General features: G+C 41.9%; 1 protein-coding gene across 3 annotated transcripts in view; it reads right to left on the minus strand.

Annotated features, from left to right (window-relative positions):
• Positions 1 to 308: 308 nt before the first annotated feature.
• The window catches only part of DTNA (dystrobrevin alpha), a gene marked incomplete at both ends in the record, with an annotated part of 145,520 nt that continues 123,584 nt past the window's right edge, over positions 309 to 22,244 (minus strand). For all 3 annotated transcript variants that reach the window (XM_080714375.1, XM_080714374.1, XM_080714373.1), the window contains 5 exons: positions 309 to 449; positions 8,147 to 8,279; positions 11,027 to 11,195; positions 13,468 to 13,557; positions 14,843 to 15,002. In XM_080714375.1, coding sequence (XP_080570501.1) covers positions 309 to 449; positions 8,147 to 8,279; positions 11,027 to 11,195; positions 13,468 to 13,557; positions 14,843 to 15,002 — 693 coding nt within the window. The remainder of the gene's footprint in view (positions 450 to 8,146; positions 8,280 to 11,026; positions 11,196 to 13,467; positions 13,558 to 14,842; positions 15,003 to 22,244) is intronic.

Consider the following 22,244-nt stretch of genomic DNA (forward strand, 5'->3'; position numbering starts at 1 on the left):
GATCATCTGAGAATCCATGTTCACAATCTCCAGCACTACTCTCTCTGACCAACCAAACTTACCCCGACTTCCTTCCTGACCAACCACAACTGATTCCAGAATCCTATACAGTAGATCTCACCCTCTTCCCTTTCTCCATTGACATGGTGCTGCAGGGGAGGGTTGGCTGTTAGACCTGTGCTCGTTACTAGGCCACTAGCTCTGATGGAGACGGACATGCAAGTCATTGTGTAACAAGAAAAAAGTGACCCCCACAAGATATATTTGCATTGAATAGACATGACAGATGAAACCTGCTGGGTTTGCACTTAGAATAGTCCCCAAAAGTAAATTTGGAGAGCCAAGGAGAGAAACCCACCGAAAAACACAAAACCCCAAAACAACACACGCCATTTTGTCTCGGTTACAGGACAGGGGTGCTTGAGTCTGGTCTCAGTGCTGACGTGGAGCTAAGAGAAAGAAAAGGTGGCGGATTAGTCAGAAATCGGTCATTGGCGGCAGTTTCCAGAGTCCTCGCAATGGCTCTGTACGATGACATCAACACTGTGTGATGAAGTTGGTTGGCAATGAACGGTAAGACGAGGGGAAGGCTTTCAGCAGAACTGTTCAAACCTTAGACAGACATTTTGATGTATAAACACAAAGAGATAGCGTAAGTCAGCTCAGTTCAGACAGTGGCTGAGTTCTGAGTTCAAGAACCACCCGGCTCTGATTTCGAGCTGACGGCAATGTAGGTAGCTGGGATGTAGTGGTTTTCAGTACTGAGTATGAGGCACCAATGGCCACCTGCTCCATCTAGAGAGGCATGATTTCACAGAGGATGGGCGGTGGAAGCGAGATGAGCATTAACACACACCGACAGAACCCGCAATAGAATCCATCTGTGCAAAGCAATCTGAGAACTGTGCAGTTGTGCCACTTTGGTGTCAGCCTGTGCTCAGGGACATTTGTTAGGCAGGTTCTCTGGAGGGAAGGATGATTAATTAAAGTACATCCGGGGACAGGATAGGGTCCTTACTTGATGCCAATCAATCACTTTCCTATCCCCGAGGAAAGTGATTTTGTTCCGAAGGGCAGCCAAGGAGGTGGTTTTTGACCAAATGCAGAGGTATGAACTTATGCTGGCTCTCTGCTGAGTGAGCTTGAAGATGTCACAATGTGTGTTCTCAGCCAAGCACCCACCAACGACAGACCAGGTTTGTGGGGTGAGAGAAGGGTTCTGCCAGCCTGGGAAGCAAAACTGAATCACTGAGGCATTGAGGTTGACTCAGAACCTTTCTTACTCCATTGGACAACTTTATTCTAAAGCAGTTTTCAACCTTTAGCATGCATCAGAATCACGTGGTGGGCCGATTAAAACACAGATTGCTAGTCCTGACCCCACTGTTTCTGACTCAGGTAGCCTGGGCTGGGGCCTAAGGATTTGCATTTCTAAGACATTCCCAGGTGATGCTGATGCTGCCAGTCTGGGAAACACATTTTGAGAATCACTGTTCCACAATGAGGTTCTCTTCTTTCGTTTAAAGGAAAAAGAGGAATTCCAGAGACGCTGCTAATTTAAGTCTAATATAGCCAATATATTGCAGGCTATCACCCACCCCCAACCCCAGCATCAGATCTCGAAACTAACAGAAAATTGCTTTTCCATTTTTCCCAGGATCCCTAAGGGAGGTCTTCAGGTCTCTCTGAAGAGGGCCCCCACCGAGGACCATCGACAGAGATTTTATCCTCTTGTCTTTCACAGTTCTTTTGCACTTTAGCTTTTCACTGAGTGCAAAAGCCCAACTTGACCCAGAAGAGCCTGCCTCCTTTCACGTGACCACAGAACGCTGCATGCAGAATACCAGGTGGCCAGCTAAGGCAATAAACAGTCAGAAACGAAAGAAGAGCAGATGTCTGCAAGCGCACTTTAAGCCTGTACATTTAAAGCTGAAGGCCTCTGAACGACCTGACAGGGGAACTTCTGAATGAGCAGTGCTATTAAAGACATGCTTTCTAAAGCTAAAACGAGAGGAACAAGACCATGGAAGAGCATAGATAACTTTAGTCCATTTGGGGGTCTTATGGCACCTGTGGTTTATAAACAGCTTTAGTAACGAGTATTTCAAAACATAGTTCACAGTTTTTAAGAAGATCTGTGCTGATTTTAAAAACTAGATTCTATATAATTTGAATGTTGTCTCTTTTTGAATATGATATCTATTTGGAAAAAATATTTACACTAAATTCTATGGCTGACTCATTAGAGTGTCTTGAAAGAAAACAACCCCATGTTGGAAAGAAGCCCCAAAGAACAGATTATTCCTGGTGTTTGGTTCAAGTCACTGCTCACAGAGACTTGAGGTCAACTTCAGGACAAGGACCCTTCTTGGCTTCCCAGTTCTGAGTTTGTACACTCAGGAACAAATTCCTTCAGGGTTAGTGAATTGTTGTAAGTGGTTGTTTTTTTTCCAATTGCTGTGAAAAAATGTACAGTGTATAATAAACTGTTTTGCTAAAATCTCAAAGAATCCAGAAATCAAATCTCTAGCTACAAACAGTATTAATATTGTAAACTGAACAGGTTCAATATCATGTGCAAAGGTTTAAAATGTTTGTTAATACTGCCATCGTGTGTAACAGCAGCACAGGTTCTCAGCCTGTTTTTTTTTTTAACCAGGATGAGTTGTGTTACAGAAGATGTAGTTTTGAATAGAAGTCTTTTTTTTTCTCCTTCTAAAACACACACACCTATGAACTACAAATCTTAGAACAAAGTTAGCTGCACTATAGGCATCAGAACACATCTTTAGGGGTGGGGGTCTGCCGGGAGCTGCTGGGTGGGTGGCTCCTCTCCATGAGGTTGCTGCCAGGCTGTGGTCCTCCTCTGTGTGGGTGCAGGACTCTCCAGCATCATCAGTTTTCATCTTATTTCATCATTTGTCTGACTATATCTTGCCTGGGAATAAGGAATGTGTGATTTTTTTAAAAGATGAAACTGTTTCTAAATTAGAATTATAAAGCTTAGGATACCCCCTTTCCCTTACACACACACACACACACACACACACACACACACACACACACACACACATGCCCACACATACACGCACGCCCATGCCTGCACACACACGCTTGCTGTACTTTCTTCCTCTGAAAATCAGGGCGGTACTAGGACATAGGTGTTGTTGCACCTTTTGGAAGAGAGGACAAGAAGTCCTCCTCATTGAGTCTGTTTCTTAACAGGTGCCTGAAGCACCTGAAGGATTCAAGCAACACAACAGAAATATGCATGCTGTCCTTTGAAGAAAAAGATGAGACCACTAATTCACCATCAGAATGCCATGTGGATTAAAAAATATTCACTTTCTGTGATCCAGTTCTCTCATTTCTGGAGTTAATATGTGACGGGTCAAAGAGAACAGCATATCACTGACATCTCATAGACAATGGAAAAAGAACTAAGCCGATGTTTAAACCCAGAGCGTCCAGAATGGAATCTTGGAGGACGCTCAGGTGAGTGCATACTATTTCTTCAAAAGCAATCAGCAAGATACTCATGTTAGTATGTTGCTAAGTGTGTGTCTTCTAAATAGGCATAAAGTCCTACTTGGGGAAAAATGAGTCTTCTATGTCTCTGGCATCCCACCTCCGGCCCCTCACCCATTTAGGGCTCTGCCTTGGTGGATGGCTGACTGACATCAAGGTTATGGAGTTGGCTTTGGGACATTTGGCTAAGATATACAAATACACTGGGGTAATTCTTGATCTTGCAACACAGAGTACAAGATTGAACCCAGAAGCATTTTACCTCTACATCCACAGCCCAATTTTATTTTTTATTTTGAAACAGGGTCTCACTAAGTTGCAGAGGGCCTCACTAAGTTTCTGAGTCTGGCTTTGAACCTATAATCTTCCTGTCTCAGCCTCCCATGTACTGAGATTGCAAGAGTGTACCACCACATACAATTCAAATATATTTTAATGTCAACTGTTCTAAACTTTCAAATGTATTTTTAGTGCATTGAAAAGAAACAGAATATAACTAGCAATAAAGGTGGAAAGCTAGTGGCTTTTGTAGTGCTTTCTCAGGTTTTAAATAAATTTTGCACAAGTGGTTGATCTAGCAACAGGCTGGTTCATATTTAGAGGCCTGTAGAATGCCGGCCTGGCACAGTACTGATGCTGTAGATGATAGAAGTCACAAATGTTTAATTCTCCACAGCCAATTTTGTAACACACGATTAAAAAAATGGTCTCAGAACTTTCAGAGTACTGAAATTTTTGGCTTTTAGGTACAAGAAGAACCCAATGATAATTTTTATGTGGGCTTATATCAGGCCATTTTATTGGGCTTCTTTAAAATAATAATTTTTTTCTAAGAACTAGCTACCAATGTTTAAATAATATACATAATAAAATAATCAAATTGCTAGAGCAAAGAGAAATAAAGTGCTATTAAAGGAAAAGGGTGCCCCTTTGGGACTAGGCTTGTTGTAACTGGAGCAAATATTTTCAGAAACTGCTCCTGGGAATTTTCCCCCTCTACTGATAGTGACTCAGGATGACATGTGGCATTGCATTCTCAAATCCCAGGGAGGAAGAGGGAAGTGTGGTAAGAACCTTTCTCATAGCTCAAAAATATGTATCAGAGTATTTATTTTTACTTGCTTAATCTTAACCTGAGGACTGAGACACTATATAAGTAGTATTCAGACTAGCATGGATTCTTCACTAATTGGGATGTCATTTGAGAAATATATATCCCTTTTAAACTGGCAGCCAGAGTCAGTAGAATTTATTATCAGCTGCACTATATAGATGTATGAGATTGAACAGCCGGGAAGGACTATATGACTAGAGCAGGAGTCCTCGGGTCAGTGCAGCCAGCTTACTCTAGAAGTACTGGAGCTTTGAACTATCATTGGAGATATCTAAATGGCCATTAGCATGGAGCCAGAGAAACTGTCTAGATTTCTGGGACAGTGTAGCCCAAGGTCCCTCAAGTCATTGGATTCCTGACTTCCTTAAACACGTAGAGAGAGCAAGCTAGTTCTGGGTCCCAGAGCTTCCTGTGCTTCCATAACTGTGACAGCAACTTCCAGGTACTGCACTGGTCGTGAACCATGGAGTATGGTGGCAGGCATATGTGATGTTCATAGTAAATGACAATGTGCCTCCTATTGTATCAAGGTCTTTAAAAATACATCCCCAGGAGACAACACCTCTATGAGCTAAGCATTATAACATATGTTGTGCAGAGAAAACTGAGGCTAATACAAGTTTAATAATTTTGCTATATTTATGTTGCTAGGATTTGGTGAAACCCATATTTGAAAATGGGTCTAATGGAGTTCAGAGCCTAGGTTTAGACCATTACACAGAAAAGATCCTGCCAGTCAAGTGCTATTCTTTCTACATTAAAAAAAAAAACTACTAAGGATTTTATACATATTTAGGTAGATCATGGGGGTATAATCACATACCACACAAATGATTTTGAAAATTATTTTATAATCAGCTGATTATCACCAAACTTAAGGCTGCAAATTTCCTCCCATCTGTTTTGATCCTTTTGTTTTTTAGTAAATAATACTTGGTTTTACTTTCACTTGTTAAGGCACACACATTTTTTTTTTTTAGGCCCTGAGTATCCTGTGACTAAGGGGCTGACCCATTTGGAGATGCAGAGCAAGCTTGGGGTCTTCCTTCTCAAGTGCTAGAGTGGCTGCAACGCCAATGCCATGCTGGGCTGGTGATGTGGCTATCTAAGCTTCATGGCCACAGAGGACATCCGGGGCATCTATGGTCTTATGGAAGTTTTGATGCCAACTTTCCTAATGAAAAAAGAGTAAACAAACAAACAAACAAACAAAAAAAAACAACTCCCAAGGATGTGTGGGGAATGTCCACTGGATTTTAACAAAATGCTCCAAAGGCCTGAGAGGACTCTTTGATGGCAGGGAAGGAGGAAATTCTGTCGCATAGAAAGAAACACCTATAAGAAAGTGACTGTGAATTCAGGCTACACGTTATCAGAATTCAGTGTACAGTGTCCACGTTTCCTCCCAACAAGAAGGTACTTACTTGAGAGGAGAGTGATAAAAGGATATTGCATTCAACCTTGCAAGCTGACCTGTGGGTGACAAAGGACACAAACAAGAAAGGTGACATGTCAAGTCAGTGATGCAGTCAAGCAAGTGAATTATTTGGCTGAAAGCCATGCATAAAGAGGGAAAGAGAGGGAGAGTCCAGTGAATGAGAGCGGCATCCGATCTGTCCAACAACCGTCTGCTCAGAGTACTCAAGGAAAACCACTTCTACATTCTCCTGGAGGAACATCGTAAATGAGAACACATGGGTTTTCATCTTCTCCTGGCCCCTTTCTTTCCCTGTACATTCCCTTGAAGCCACCAGGCACGGAAAGGCGAGAGAGAGAGAGAGAGAGAGAGAGAGAGAGAGAGAGCAGACAGACAGACAGACAGATAGACAGACATAAAGGGGGGGGAGAAGAGGGCTTAAAACTTACCACAGTATGATGACAGTGATGGTAAAAAGTCAAGCTGGGTCTTAAATCCATTAAAATAAATAATAAAAAATCTAATATTGGGATGAAATGTTAAAAGGCTAAAATTAAGAAAAATAACTTCTAAAATTTCAGTCACCATTGACACTAAATTCCAGAAACTGGTATGAGCTCAGAGGGAGGCCTATTAGGTACCTCTAACAGCATGGACCAGAGCATTGACTATTTAGCCATAACTGCCTCCCTCTGTGTGCAGAGCTCATGAGAGTCCTGTAGGAATGCCATCCATTGGACTTCCCAGAGATGCCCTGCCAGCTTCATGCCAGGATGAACCACAAATTTGCAAAGAAGAATCCTTCTCTGTGGCTTGGTCTGGTGATTTTTTTTTTTATGTTTGTTTTGTTTTTTGTAGCATGGGAGCATGGCTCTATAAGTGTTATTAATTTTTTTTTGGTATGGGCTATACCAACATTTTGATTGCTTCTAAAACACAGGAGGTAGTTAAACTGACAAGCAAATGGGACATTCTAAGAGGCAACACTTTGCTTTATATTGTTAGGGAGAAGCAAGGTGGGTGGCCATCTCACTCCTGCTACATTCTTATTAAGAAAATATGTCAAGGCTTTGTCCATAAATCTCTTTTCTGTCCTTCACTAACAGAGTAAGAGAGAATCGCTGCTGGCCTAAGAATGCGGAAAAAGCACCTGTGGCCATTGGACAGACAGTCTGACAGGGAAACAAAACCCTCTGGGGCTGGGCACCAGCAGGTCTCCACCAGGAGGGATGTTCAATCCCCAGAGCCCAGCAACACACAGAAAGACAAACAAGGGCCTGGAGCAGTCCGGTGGGTAAAATGCATCGCCTTTGGGATGAGTGACTAATTACGTTTATTCTGAACTGAATGTGCCATGTTGTGTGAATCCCAGGCGAGCTAATAATACGCGTCTGTGTGCAGGGAGATCTGCTTCTGCACACCTTACACAACAGGGGCCTTCAGCTGCCCTCATGTTTCTCAGTAAGTTTTGTCTCCTGTTGTGAGGCAGGCGGTGAGGGAGGCTGAGAACAAATAAGTCAAGGGAGGAGGTCTGGTAGTGCTTATTCAGTCTCTTTGTGTCCTTTTCTTTGCATTCTTTTTCTTTTATGTGTGTGTGTGTATGTGTGTGTGAGTGTGTGTGTGTGTGTGTACTAGGGATTGAACCCAGGGGCATTCTACCTCTGAGCTACAAGCTCAGCATTTTTTAGTTTTTGTTTTGAAGCAGGGCCCAAGTTGCCGAGGCTGTCTTTGAATCTGCGATCTTCCTGTCTTAACCTCCCAAATACTGGGATTACAGGAGTGTGTCACCACGCCCAGCTTTTTCTTTGTAAATTTATAATAAAAAGCATTTTAGGAATCCTGGAGGGGTTGGGACTGTTACTGTTTCTGCTAATGCCACACGGCCCCTGTTCATTTTCCAGACCAGAATTTATACGAATTCACAGCAAGTGACAGACATAAGAAGGATTTTACATTTTTACTACTGTCAGAATATTCTGGGAAGGGAGGGTGGAAGAAAGGAGGAAGCACTGGTTTTGTGAGTGACGTGAAAGGCCCAGCAGCCCGGGGGCCGAGGAGAGCTCCGGGGGCCAAGGAGAGCTCCGTACCTGATAGGCCTCGTCCTGCAGCTTCTGCTTCAGGTACTCCTCCATCTTCAGCTCATTCTCCAGCTGCCGCACAGAGTCGTTCTCGTAGTTCTCCTCCTCAGGCCGGACGTAGGGGTCCCCGTCCTCTGTAACTCTGGGAGTAAAGCACAGATGCCATTTGGGAGCGTATCTTAAAAGAGAAGCATGGGTGGAACTCATGGGTTAGTGCTGGATTTGTTGGCACATTGATTTCTCTGTAGTCCTCCAATTTACTTCAATGTCTTCTTTTCCCAAAAGGAAACTTTTCAGAAATTGGAGGTTTGAGCTTAGCATGGTGTTGCACACCTGTAATCCCAGTACTTGGGAGGTTAAGACAGGAGGATTGCAGGTTTGAGGATAGCCTTGGTAACAGAGTGGGATTCTCAGCAACTTAGTGAGACTCTGTTTCAAAATAAAATCTAAAATAGGGTTGGGGGTGTAGCTCAGAGGTACGATGCACCTGGGTTTATTTTATTTGTTTATTTATTTGGTGGTACTGGGGTTCCTGGAAGCCCTTCTACCTCTGTGCTACACTCCCAGACCAATTTTATATTTTTTTTAAATTTGGAAACAGGGTCGCCTAAGCCAGTGCGCGTGGCTGGCTCCGAACCTGCGCGATCCTCCTGTCTCTGCCTCCCAAGTGCGGGGATTACAAGCGTGCGCCACCACACCCGGCCTGCACCTGGGTTTAATCCCTAGCCCCTCCCCCAAAAAGGAGGCTTTGGAGAAATATATGATCGAGGTTTTTTTTCCTACAAATATTTTCCATGGCAATCTGGCCATCTATATTTTCAAGAGTGGGTTTCCCTTTACATGTTGTACAATTTTTTTTGTGTGTGTGTGTGTGTGGTACTGGGGTTCCTGGAAAACCTTCTAACTCTGGGCTACACTCCCAGACCTATTTTTTTATATCTTTATTTGGAAACAGGGTCTCTTAATCCAGCAAGGCTGGCTTCGAACCAGAGTGATCCGTGATCCTCCTGTCTCAGCCTCCCAAGCGCGGGGATTACAAGTGTGCGCCACCATGCCCAGCTACATGTTCTACAATCTTAAAAAAGGCAATTGTCTTTTGAAGAGTTTTCCCAGTATGGGGGCTATTTACTTTTAATTGAATTCAGGAACACATTCTACAAGGAGAGTGAGCCCTCTAGTGAAATATTGCTCAAGGACATTCATTCATAATTGAATCCTCTGTGTTACACACATACAAACACACACACATAAACAGCATGCATGTGTGCCCATGAATCAATTTAGGGATCACACTTTAACCTGTAGCTATGGACAGACTTAAAAATATATACTAGCTTAGACCTCAAAAAATATTTAAGTTGTTCAATTTCATTATAAAATAAATAGATAAAATAACCTCACTCACTAATGTGAGACTCTGTTTCCTATTCATCAAGAATGTATAAAGTACTTTATGAAGAGGAACACAAGTTCACTCCCTAAATCATATAACTAGAATCTTGGGGTAAAACATAGTATTTGTTTAGACAGTGCCGGGGCTATTAAAATATTCCCTAAAGTGAAAAGAATGGTCCAAATGTTTCTGAGCTAGAACTTTAGTGTCATTGTTCGTATTTATTTCTTGTTATTTTTGGAGTTTTGAGGCAAGCTCTGAACTTTTCCTCCCAAACTCCCAAATCGCTGGTTGGAAGTTAGTCCTGCTTCTGAGCCTACCAGGGACAACAAATCGAGTGTATTATAATAGTCTTTGATTTTAGGATTGGGACCAAAATATTTTAGGTAGCTACCATGTGAATGCTTAATGATAAAAAGTCAAGTAGGTATGTACTTACGAAACAGATGACAGCTAGTTCACCATTTTGAATCACAAATCAAACAATTCTAAATTATAGGGGAAAGGACAAGAAAGCAAACTAGAATTAAAAGCAGCTGCACCCTGCCGCCTTAAATGATGTTGTAACTACTTTGTTCTGCCATTGCAGTCTGCTGCTTCACAGCTGGCTTTCCAACCAGGTCTGTTTATAACTGTCGGTTACTGCTGGTCTTTTACTCACTACTTGGACTGAGAGCCAAAACAGCAGAGGGGCCTCTGGTTAGTTTCTTCTTTGGGTCTTTAAAGCAACCAGTTTATTTTTATAGACTAGTCTGAAGTACTTTTTATTTTCTCATTAAGCCTCATCCTTCTGTCACTTAAAAAAAATGTTCAGCAACTTCCTTCCCCAGCCCTTTGTGAAATGATACACATGTTTGAAATGACGATCATGTACAAAGTCGCTTACATGTCCAGATAATAGCATTTTAGGATTGGGATCAAGAAATTTTTGGTAGCTGCCATGTCCAATGCTTACTAATAAAAATTCAAGTAGATACATATTTACTAGACAAAACAGAGAACGTCTAATTCACCTTTTTTGTGGTACTGGGGATTAAACCCAGGGACATTCTACCTCTGAGCTATAGCCCTAGCCTTAGTGTATCAGAAAAGTAAACAACTGATACTCTAGAGTGCTCCGTTGCTGGACGACAAAATCCCATTCATTAGTTGCACCAAATGCACTTTCGATTTGTAGTGTTTTTAACTTCCCAGGGGTTTAAAAGGATGTGACTTCATTTTAAGCAAAGGAGCATCAGTGTCTAGCGCCTTGGTCAAGTTGTGCTCTCAGGAAGCCCTGGTTGGCTTAGTTCATCGATACACCTTGGAAACTGTACGTAGGAAATAGCCCCAGGGCAAATTTAAATGTAGTGTCCTCTGCTTCTTCTGGCAGAAAGAGAAACTGCATTATTCTTTCCCAAAGTAAAGAACTAAACAGCCATGATTTTACTGTCGTATCACTCTCTACAGATGGTTCTACCACAGAAAGAAAATGCCTCAGAGCACAAGATACTCACATGTCGCTGTGCATGGTGCTAGTGGTAGCTCCGCTGTGGATGTATCCGGGTTTCCGGGCATGGATTTGAGCTAGAAAAGCCTTTTCTGATGTGGGCGATGGAACCAGGTCCTCAAACTGAGACCGGGCAAATTCAGAATCCACATTACTATCTGTTTCACTTCCTACCTCTAGTAGGTACAATGGAAGAAAAAATGTGTTAGATATTTTAGGACATGCAAATGAAGAACTAGTTTTAAAATCATCCTGTGCTGTATAAAATATCAGCCAATTACAGTCTATAAGTCAAATATTGTTTAAAAATGACAATTGGTATGTGGGTCACTACAAAATATTTTGATATACAGAATTTTATTTTTTGTCTCAGGAATATAAGACATTTTTGTGTTTCAATAACTGACTTTTTTTTGTGGTACTGGGGTTCCTGGAAACCCTTCTACCTCCCGGCTACACTCCCAGACCTATTTATATTTTTATTTGGAACCTGGGTCTCTAAAGCCAGCGAGGCAGGCTTCGAACCAGCCTGGTCCTCCTGTCTCGGCCTCCTAAGCACAGGGATTACAAGCGTGCGCCACCACGCCCGGCTAATAACTGGCTTTTTGAAACTTCAGCTTTGTCTCTTTATACACTTATTCATTGAAATAGTTAATTTTAGCTGGGCATGATGGCACACACTTGTAATCCCAGTACTTGGGAGGTAGAGACAGGAGGATTGTATGTTTGAGCACAGCCTCAGCAATGCAGTGAGAATTTCAGTATCCTAGCAAAATCCTGTTTGAAAGTAAATCATCAAAAGGGCTGGGGCGTAGAATGTACCTGGATACAACTCTAGTATCAAAAATAAAAATAAAATAGTTACTTTTGTTTAATATTATTTTAATTTGGGAAATACATGTCTAAAATATTTCAATCACTATTTTAAAGAATTGTAAAAGTATACAGCTATAGTGCATGAAACTTCCACAACACAAATAATCCTTGAGTTATATTTTAGGGAATGTGCCATTAATTATGCAATTTGTAATATTAACCTAAAACAGCAGCAATAATTTTCATTTACTTTAATTCTTTAATTTCAATTACCTTAATTCTTATTAGGGAGGCTTTAAGAATTTAAGTCTAGGATTTTCTTTTCTGCATATTTGTGTGCTTTTGGGGAATGAACCCAGGAGTGCTCCTCCTCTGTACTACAATTCCAGCCCTTTTTATTTTGAAATGAGGTCTCACTAAATTGGTAAGGGTGAGCTGGGTGTGGTGGCGCGCACTTGTAATCCCAGCATTTGGGAGGCTGAGACCAGAGGATCGTGGTTCATGGACAGCCTCAGCTACTTAGTGAAGCCCTCTGCAACTTAGTGAGACCCTGTTTCAAAAAAAAAGAATAAAAAATAGGGCAGGGGGTATAGCTCGAAGGTCAAATGCCCCTGGGTTCCATCCCCAAACCCACAAAAATAAATAAATAAATAAATTGCTAAGGGCTTTGCTAAGTTACTGAAGCTGGCCTTGAACCTGCATTTCTCTTTTCTCAGCTTAAGTACTAAGATTACAGGTGTAGCCATCCTGCATCATCAGAATTTTTTTAATACTGAAGTTTTATATCTTATGGTTGTACTCTCATTATAAAACTACAGTCTTGCCCAAATTATATCTTCCTAGGTCTGCTTTAAGGAATAGACAGAGATATATCTGGTAAGATATGTCCATATTCATGCTGCTAAAGTTTTACAATTTTTTATAGTATGAGGACGCTAAAGAATTTCTTGAAATTTTATTCTGTTTATTTTCCAGGCATATTTTTCTTTGGAGATACTGCAAAGGTGACATTCAATTTAGCCTCATTCAAATGATGATGTATTCTAAATCAATAGGGTCTAAGAAAGTATGTAAAACACTTGACTCAATTAAATAACTTCAGCATCATGTTGCAATGAATTTCCTTATATGTTAAAAGTGGCTGTCTTTGTATGCTATAATTATAGGTCAATTTTAATATTTTCCTTTATTCTTTTCTGTATTTTCCAAACTTTCTGGTGTGTATTAATAGGTGTGTGTGTATGTGTGTGTGTGTGTGTGTGTGTGTGTGTGTGTGTGTGTGAGATTGAACCCAGAGGCATTCTACCTCTGAGTTACACCCCCAACACTTTCTAAAATTTTTGTTTTGAAGCAGTTTCTCACAGGTTGCTCAGTGCCTTGCTCTGTTGCTGAGATTGGTCTTGAACTTGTGATCCTCTGGTCTCAGTCTCCCAAATACTGAGGGTACAGGCATGCACTACCATGTCTGTCTTTAATAAGCAAAACCTCCCCCCCAAAATCCCAAACAAAATATCACATAAACTTCTAAAGTATCTTTTATATTTGACAATGAGCTCATCTCTAAGAAAGGCCTCTTGGACTTACTGGAGCCCTCTGTAAGGGACAGGCAAATAGGCGGCGCCAGGCACTCACCAGAGTTCAGCTCTTTCACAAGAGAGGACATGGTATTAGTGATGGAATCTGCTGCAACTAGTAAATCATTCCTTAAATTTCTTCTTGAACCTTCAATGAAGAAGAAGTAATAGTAATAATAACAATAATAAAAACTTTCCTTTATACCCAAATTTTATGTTGTTTATCATTTCCTTTGATAACCTATAGCAAGAAAACTTCCAAGACTTTCTCATAGAAGTGCTTTGGTTCATCTCCTTAAAAAACAAAAGAGAACAAACCAAATGATAACCTCCTACTGTGCTTAGAGTAGTGAGTGGCCCCTGATATAAAAAGACATGGCTGATGATGGAGGTTTATATAATTTATTGTCCAAATTAAAATAGTTTTAAAAGGGAAAGGGACCAGCACTAATAACACTGGGCAATTCGCACAACCTGGGATGGTCCCATGTAAACCAGCATGTGTGGTCATTCTTTAAGGATAATCCACACTGGTGGAAAGTCTGATTTTGCAGGAGAGCTGCCTCTTTCTAGCTGCTATTATTTCAGCCATGAACTCGTGGCTTAGCACAATGGATTCTGTTCTCTGTCAGCACAGGTTTTCGATCAGGGCTTGCAGAATTCCCCCTTCCAGGATAGGTACCTCTTGAGAATGGGAGGCTCAAGCACCCAGTGCTCTCAAAGTGTGGCAAAGGGGAGAGGATTCTTTCTTCTGCTTCCAAAACATGGGCAGATGCAGGGCTGGTACCCTAAACTGGAACTTAGACTACGTGGGAATTTAGTCTATGGCAGAGAGAGATTATTCTTACATTTCAGACACACTAAGGAGTAAAGAGACAAGCCAGGGAATGGAGCAAGGTAGAAATGGAGCAGAGGGCTAATTAGCATAATCTCTTTGGAAAAAGGTTCAAGATATTAAATACCTGACTTACAAGGAACTTAGGTAGAAGAGCATTTTATGCACTTGGGGCTTTGCTTCAATTTAGAGAAGACACAAAATAACACCTTTCAGAATATTAGGATGGGTTGTATTCATAAAGTTTCCAGGAATGTTAGTAAAAGATGTCCTGTACCTTGAGGAGGAAAGACTAACTAAAATAAATTGGGCAGGGCAGTAGGAACCCAAAGAAGGTTGAGTAGTGAAGGGAGGGACCGCATGCTGGCCTCTAGCCACTGATCTTCCTGTCTCAGCCCCCAGGTACTGGGATCACAGGTGCGCACTGGCTCAGCATAGAGAGTTTCTAAGCTGCTTCAGCCAAACTCTGACCCGAGCCACGGGATACCCGAGAGCATTCACACATGGCACTGATGACTCCGCCGCTCAGTGAACTCAGTGAACCTTGGTGACTCACTGCCACATGAAAGCAGAGCACAGCAAAAGATAAAGCACTTACTTTGTGCAAACGCCTCCTGCACATCTCCCCCTACCCCGGTGAGAGAGTCCTGAGGCGCGTGTGTTGGAGTGGGGCAGGTGGATGCTGAGCGGATGGGCATGGGGATCGGCCTGCTGATGGTGTGGCTGGGAGAGGAGCGAGGCGATCCTGCCCCCTGGGTCTGCAGAGACAACACAAGTTGTTAATTTGTCTTCTCAAGAAAATGCCATATGGGATCCCAACGGTGCCAATGAGACTCCAGAGGAGGAAATCTTAGGTCATCCTAAACCTGAGCTGTAGGTTACGTATAGATAATCTGGATGCGTTGATGAATGATCTGACACGTGGGTTAAGTTTTGAAAGCTAAGAATATTAGTATAGCAGAGATAATTACAAAGTGTGTTTTTTCCTTGAAGGAAGTTCTAGGTTGAATAAGAAGACATTCAGGAGAAGGTTTTAAATACAAACCAGGGGACAATCTGGAGTGGATACAGAATATTTGCTTTCTAAAATTTCAACCATTCTTTTTTGGCATCATCTTTAGAGGACAACTCACAGTTTAGGTCACATCTTATAATATTTTGCATATTAAGTCTCATATTAAGAACTTAGTAAAGTATAAATTATTTATTCTTATTTTATGGTAAAAGCTGATTTGAGTCATATTTCTTTGATGTAAGGATTTTATAGGGAAGAGGAGAAAGAAATATTGCTTTTCTTTTTATATTAAATTTAGTTTTTAAGTGGTACATGAAAACATAAAAATTATACATATTAGTAGGATACCATGTAATGTTTACATTACATTGTGTAATGTTTAAATCAGGTTAAACATAACTATCTCATCATTTATCATTTATTTGTGGTGAAAATATTCAAAGTCTTTTATTCTAGCTTTTTAAATACACAGTACAGCACTATCTATAGTCACCTGACTGTACAATAGCACAGCAGAGCTCTTTATTCCTGTTCACCCATAACTTAGTACCTATTGATTAGCCTTTTCCTATTCTCCAGATTCTGGTAACCGCCATTCTACTTCCTGTCTCTGTGAGATCAACTTACTAACATTTCAAATATGAGTGAGATTGTGCAGTACTTATATATCTGTTCCTAGTTGATTTCACTTAACATAATGACTTCCAGTTCCATCCTGTTTTAAGTGACAGAGTTTCATTCTTTTTAATGGTTGAATCATATTCCATTGTATATATATTCCACATTTTCTTTACCTGTTCATTAGCTGATGGGCACTTTCCATCTCTTGCTATTGTGAATAGTGATACAATAAACAAGAGAATGCAGGCATTTTTTTTCTTTTTTTTGTGTCCTGATTTAATTTTCTTTGAACAAATACCCAGTAGTGAGATTACTGGATCAAATGACAGTTCTGTCTTTAATATTATGAGGAACCTCCATACTGTTTTCTAAATGGTGTATTAGTTTACATTCCCACCAGCAGTGTGTGAGGGGCCCTGTTCCCCACAGTCTCTTATGATAATAGCTTTTCTTGCTGGAGTGAGGCAATATCTCATTGTGGTTTTGATTTGCAAACATGGTGGCTTCTAATTTTTGGTTACTATTTCCCACAGGAAATGTCTTTCTCTTCACCTTTGAAAAAAGCAGACTTTTATTAGGAGAGTAAGAATGGTAGAATTTTAAAGGGAGTAAGACAAAAGTGGAAAATAACTCAAAGTCCTTTCTCTCTGCATTAGTCTTGGACATGAACCTTTCCCAGACAGTCACACTTTGGACTTTAAGGATTTTTTTTAAAAAATGAGGTCACTGGAAAACAATTTCTCTGTTTTAACAATTAGTAGACAAATGAGGTCAATTGAACATGCATGGGAGAAAATGCAAAGACACCCTTGAGTGTGTAGATGCATGCCTGTAATCCCAGTATTTGAGAGGCTGAGACTGGAGGACTGCAGGTATGAGGTCAGCATCCACAACTAAAGTTTCAGCCACTTAGCAAGACCCTATTTCAAAATAAAAAAATAAAATGGAGCTGGCAATGTCTCTCAGAGGTAGAAGGCCCCTGAGTTCAATCCCCGGTCTGGTCAGTCTCTCTCTCTCTCTCTCTCTCTCTCTCTCTCTCTCTCTCTCTCTCTCTCTCTCTCTCTCACACACACACACACACACACACACACACACACACACACACACACACAACTATAGGTTCATGTCAGTTCTGTCTGTCTGTCTGGACTGGCCAGTAACAGTAGGAGCTCTTCCACAGTGAGGCTCTCAGGTTCCTGGTAGCCCTTCCAGACTCCTAGACATGCACCCCCAGGCTATGCTCCAGGATACTGTGTTTATATCTTTGGATTCAGCTGCTTTTAGTTAGAACACACAACATCAATCTGGTAAAATGCCATGCTGTTAGCAATCCAGGCCTCAGTATCACACGTAATTGTCAAGTTGAAGAAAGCCCATCATGGAAAGGAAGCAAAATAGAACACAGAAAATAATTCGTGTGGGTTCCGGGCCCCAAGCCGGGGCTGGGGCTCCATCCTCCCACCTTCAACAGTACCTGCTGTGGTCCGTCCAGACCCAGAGGAGAGGACCTTGCCGCCTGGGATGTTCTGCAGCCCGCTTTCCTCAGCCAACTCAAGGACGGGATCTGGTTTCCCAACATGTGTCAGCAGCTCAGCCCAGTATCACGAAACTTTCTGCCTCTGAGCTACCACTGCATCCCCAGCTCCCCACGCTAATAAGAATAACGAACTTCATGTTTGAGTCATGCTTTTATGATGTTCTATGGGTTTTATCTACTTTCTTATTGACCCTAAGAAGTAGGCACCATCACTCTGCATAGACACTGCGGGTTCCAGGGCTTAGAGAGGAAAGAAATTGTTTGAAGAGATGGAGCCCCTGGTGAGGCTGGAGGCTGAGTCCACAGACCCTGGACCCACACCTCGATGGACTGTGGCGGCTGGAGTGTCTCTTAAGGGACACAGATGTCAGTCAGGTGGCCTCAGGGCTGCCTCTCTGGGCCACCTACCTGTGCCTCCTCTTTACCAAAGGAGCAGCCACAGTAGGCACTGGGCACGGGACATGAGCAGTGGACAGAGTGATGGCAGAAGTGGCCTCCTCCTGGCCGGACAGCATAGGTTATCCTCCCAACCCTGGGAAGGCTAGGGATATCCTCCTCCAGCCTAGGGAAGTTCACAGTAATAACAGGACTCTCCTTTTGAACGCAGTGGGCAATGTATAAAGCATTTTACCTGCACTGATTCATTTTCCTAGTACAGTAGTAGAAATGATAACATATTTGAATAGCAATCTGCCATCTATAAAGCACTTTAACCCCAAATACTCACTTAATCCTTCTCAAAACCACATAAGATATTAATAATCCCATTTTATAGATGGACAAACAGGCTCAGAGGATAACCAGGGCTGCCTAGAGCTCCGAGCTAGTGAATGGCAAAGATAAAGGAATCTCTAGCCTTTAGTCAACACGCCCAGGGCTTTTTCACGGCGTCAAGCTGCCTCCCACATTGTAGACATTGTGAACAACCATCACGTGGTTCCATGGATGCCTCACTAAGTCTAGAAAGTTTAGTAACCTGAAGGCTGAAAGGCTCAAGCCCACTGTGGTGTGCTGCGGGAGCCAGGACCTATGGCCTCCTGGGGCCAGACTGTACCTTTCAGTCACTGAGGCTGGGACATGGGAGAAATGTGGATGTTTGAAATGCAGGAGGACCTTGGGGCTGCTTGCCTATCAGTACAGATGGACAGGCCCACAGTCTCTCACCTGCAATTCTAAGCCAAAAAGCTTTATCAACAGGTGTCGTTTCATAACGAATCTGGCCCTAATGGAACGTGAAGCTATTGATATGTTATTTGTATCTCTTTGTCTTTCAACAACTGGAAAACTTCTGAATTCTGGAACACGTATGGACCCAGTGATTTGAGATATGGGGCTCTGGACCATTTTTCAGTATTTTGATGGTTTTACTGGGGCTGCATGACACCAACTCTGCTTGGGTCTACTACACTGGGTTTCCTGGCATAGGATGCTTGCTGGGCTTCTCCCGTTGGCGGTATTTGTAGAGACATTTATCTGGCCCTCCTGCCTTTCTGTGAACTTCTCCCCTGCTTCCAGTGTACTGGGCTCTCCTACTGACCCTTTGTCTGAGGTACTCCCAGCCCAACCTCTCTGTTTAATGCCTAATCTTCAAAGTCATTTTTTTCTACTCCTTTCTGTCTGCTTCCTTTCTCTAAATATCCTGTTAGTAGTCCTGTGTTAAGAGAAAAATAATTGGCTGTAGTTGTGTGTTAAGGGAAAAACAACTGACTAAATCTAAATTGCACCAAAGTGTGAATGACTGTAGCCACCATCTCCCAAAGGAATCTCTAATTGGTGTAATTTCAAGTAGTCTGGTTATGTGGAGAATTTAGGCAGAAGATTCCGCATGAAAAGAAAGATTCAGCTGAGTCTCTCTTGCAACTCCCTTGCCAGGTCTAATCTTTATTCATATTTCTGGGGGAAGGATGTCGACTGTTGGAGAAATCACTCAGAACTCCGCTCCATTTGATGACTAGTGTTTTCCTAGCACTACTGTGGGAAACACCTTCTCCTATCTCCCTTTCCCATTTTTGTAGGGTAGTGGCATTTTGGCACTGGGGCAGGACAGTAGTGATATCATTTTTACAGGTGGCGAACTCTGTAGAATGGTGGCCTTTACCTGGTTATCACACATGGTTGGCTGGTAACAACTTTAGACGAGTTAGAGCTAATAATCTCTGTGAACATCCTTCCCTGGAAATTACTCCATGATTAATGGAGCAAAGACATAAGGGACAATGGTCCATGCAGATCAATATATAGATCTAAAATTCCCAAGGAGAGATTTGATTTATTAAAGGAGGAAAACATATATCTCACTTGGCAAATTTAAAATAGCTTCCTTCCTAGAGAAGAAATGAAAAATTAATTTCTACATGCCATCCTCTGAGTCCACTCAATCTGTTATTGCATTAATTTTTTAAAAAGCCTGACGAGATACATAAATTTTTCAATTTTTTCCCCCCAGGAAGTATTTTGGTTTTTACTTAGTTCTAGAAATGAAAGATGCTTCGAGGAAAGGGGAAAATATCTAACTGCTGAATCAGCGCACCCTGATGAAATGCAGAGCATTGCTAAACCCTTCACGAGGCCTGTGAAGTCTGCCTGAAGGTTTGGCTAAGAGTGCATACTTGGTTGCACTTAGTGGTCTGGGAAGGTACAGCAAAGCAGTGTTTAGCACATTCAACCGCACCAGCATCTTGTCTTCCAAAACACATTCATTGCCTGCCATCATGCTGATGGCCATTTCTATAAGTGGGCTTCTTAAATGGATTGTTATATACAAAGAGTTGTGGGGGCATTATTTGATTTGGGTCCTTTTTTTGTTGTTGTACTGGGGATTGAACACAAGAGCATTTCCACTTTTGAGCTACACTCCAAGCCCTATTTTATTTTTTATTTTTTTGAAATAGGGTCTCACTAAGTTGCTGAGACTGGCTCTGACCTTGGAATCCTCGGCATCCCAAGTACTGGGATACAGGTATTGGTGATCACACCTGGCTTGATTTGGGTCTTAATAATGGAGATTTCCAGGCAGGAGAGTTAAAGTATTGAGAGGAGAAAAGAGAGAGAGTCCAGGTTATGGAATATCCTGACAAGGCGTGGGATGTGGGGGTTACTGTGGGAATGGCAGGGTGGTCCGTGCTGCTAAGCAGTAGGTTCCTTATGGGGAGTAGAGAAAAATGAAGCAGAGAATGGGAGGAAACAGGCTTGGGGTATTTAGGTATAGATTTTAACCTGAACTAGAGGGTCAGTTGTCAGTTTCCAAGATTCTGAGCAAAGAAATAACTTTGACTTTTCTAAAATTAATTAATAACCCCCTTTTTTTTGGCATTACTGGGAATGGGACCCAGGGGCATTCTACCTCCAAGCTACACCCCCAGCCCTACTTTTTATTCTTTATTTTGAAACAGGGTATCACTGAGTTGCAAAGGGCCTCACTAAGTAGCTGAGGCTGTCTGTGAACCATGGTCCTCCTGTCTCAGCCTCCCAAATGCTGGGATTACAAGCGTGCGCCACCACGTCCAGTTTAATCAACCCCAAATTTAAAAACATGATGTTAGTGAGAGACATTTGGAGAAAGTACATTTTATTTTATTTATGTGTGTGTGTGTGGTACTGGGGGTGGAACCCTTTCTACCTCTGGGCTATACACCCAGACCTATTTTATATTTTGTTTGGAAACAGAGTCTCACTAAGTTGCTGAGAGCCTCACTAAGTAGCTGAGGCTGGCTTCAAACCTGTGTGATCCTGTCTCAGTCTCCCAAGCACGGGGATTACAAGCATGTGCCACCACGCCTGGCTGAGAAAGTACGTTTTAAAGGCTAGGTTTTAGCCTTTGTATTTCAGTTCATCATATATAAGGTGCATTATCCTTCCCTCACTAGTTTTATTTTTACTCTTTTTTTCTTTTTTCTTTTTGATGGTACTGGGGGTGGAACCCAGAGGCTTTTTACTTCCAGGTTATACTCCCAGACCTATTTTATATTTTATTTGGAAACAGGGCCTCACTAAGTTGCTGAGCGCCTTACTAAGTAGCTGAGGCTGGCTTCGAACCTGTGGGATCCTCCTGTCTCAGCCTCCCAAGCGCGGGGATTACAAGTGTGTGCCACCACGCCCGGCTTAGTTTTACTTTTTTGTTAAAAAAAAAAAATGTACCCAGGGACGCTCTACCACTGAACTATACCCTCAATCCCTATGTTATTTTATTTGAAGCAGGGTATTGCTAAGTTATCTTTTTGAGGCTGGCCCTCAGACCGGTGGTTCTCCTGTCTCCGCATCCCTAGTCCTGGGATTATGGGCGTGCACCACCACGCCTGGCTGTCTTTTACCTTTGATTGCTCATGACTCCACAGAAAAATCACCAAAGAGGAGTAACAAGGGAAATGTGAACTCTAGGCTGGCAGAAAGGACAAGAATAGGAAGATTCTTGCTTATCTAGAGAGGATGAGCAAGGGAAGGTAACTCTAAGCTGGCGAGACTGGTCATCTCTGCCTTGCTTATACTCAATAGTGTATTTGGAAAAGTAGGAACCCGAGTGACCACAACTTGCGGAGTTATTTGGACCATCCAGTTACAATCAGAGGAGAGAATGGAGGCAGGGAACAGAGTTTGGAGTGATGTTTGACCTTTTGTTTCAATGCTAGATTAGAATAATTGTGCTATTTAACAAGGTTGATATACATTATCCCTTCCCAAATAAGAAACAATTTGATTCTAAAGTTTAAAATGTAATTTCCCAAATAAATCCAATTGGAAATTCAAAAACGAAAGACCTGTAAAAAATTTAAACTTAATTTTATCCTTGACTAAAATATGCACCCTGTACTAATCACTTCTTCTCTCAAA

This window comes from Muscardinus avellanarius (genome assembly GCF_963383645.1).
Source record: "Muscardinus avellanarius genome assembly, chromosome: 17".
Lineage (NCBI taxonomy): Eukaryota > Metazoa > Chordata > Mammalia > Rodentia > Gliridae > Muscardinus > Muscardinus avellanarius.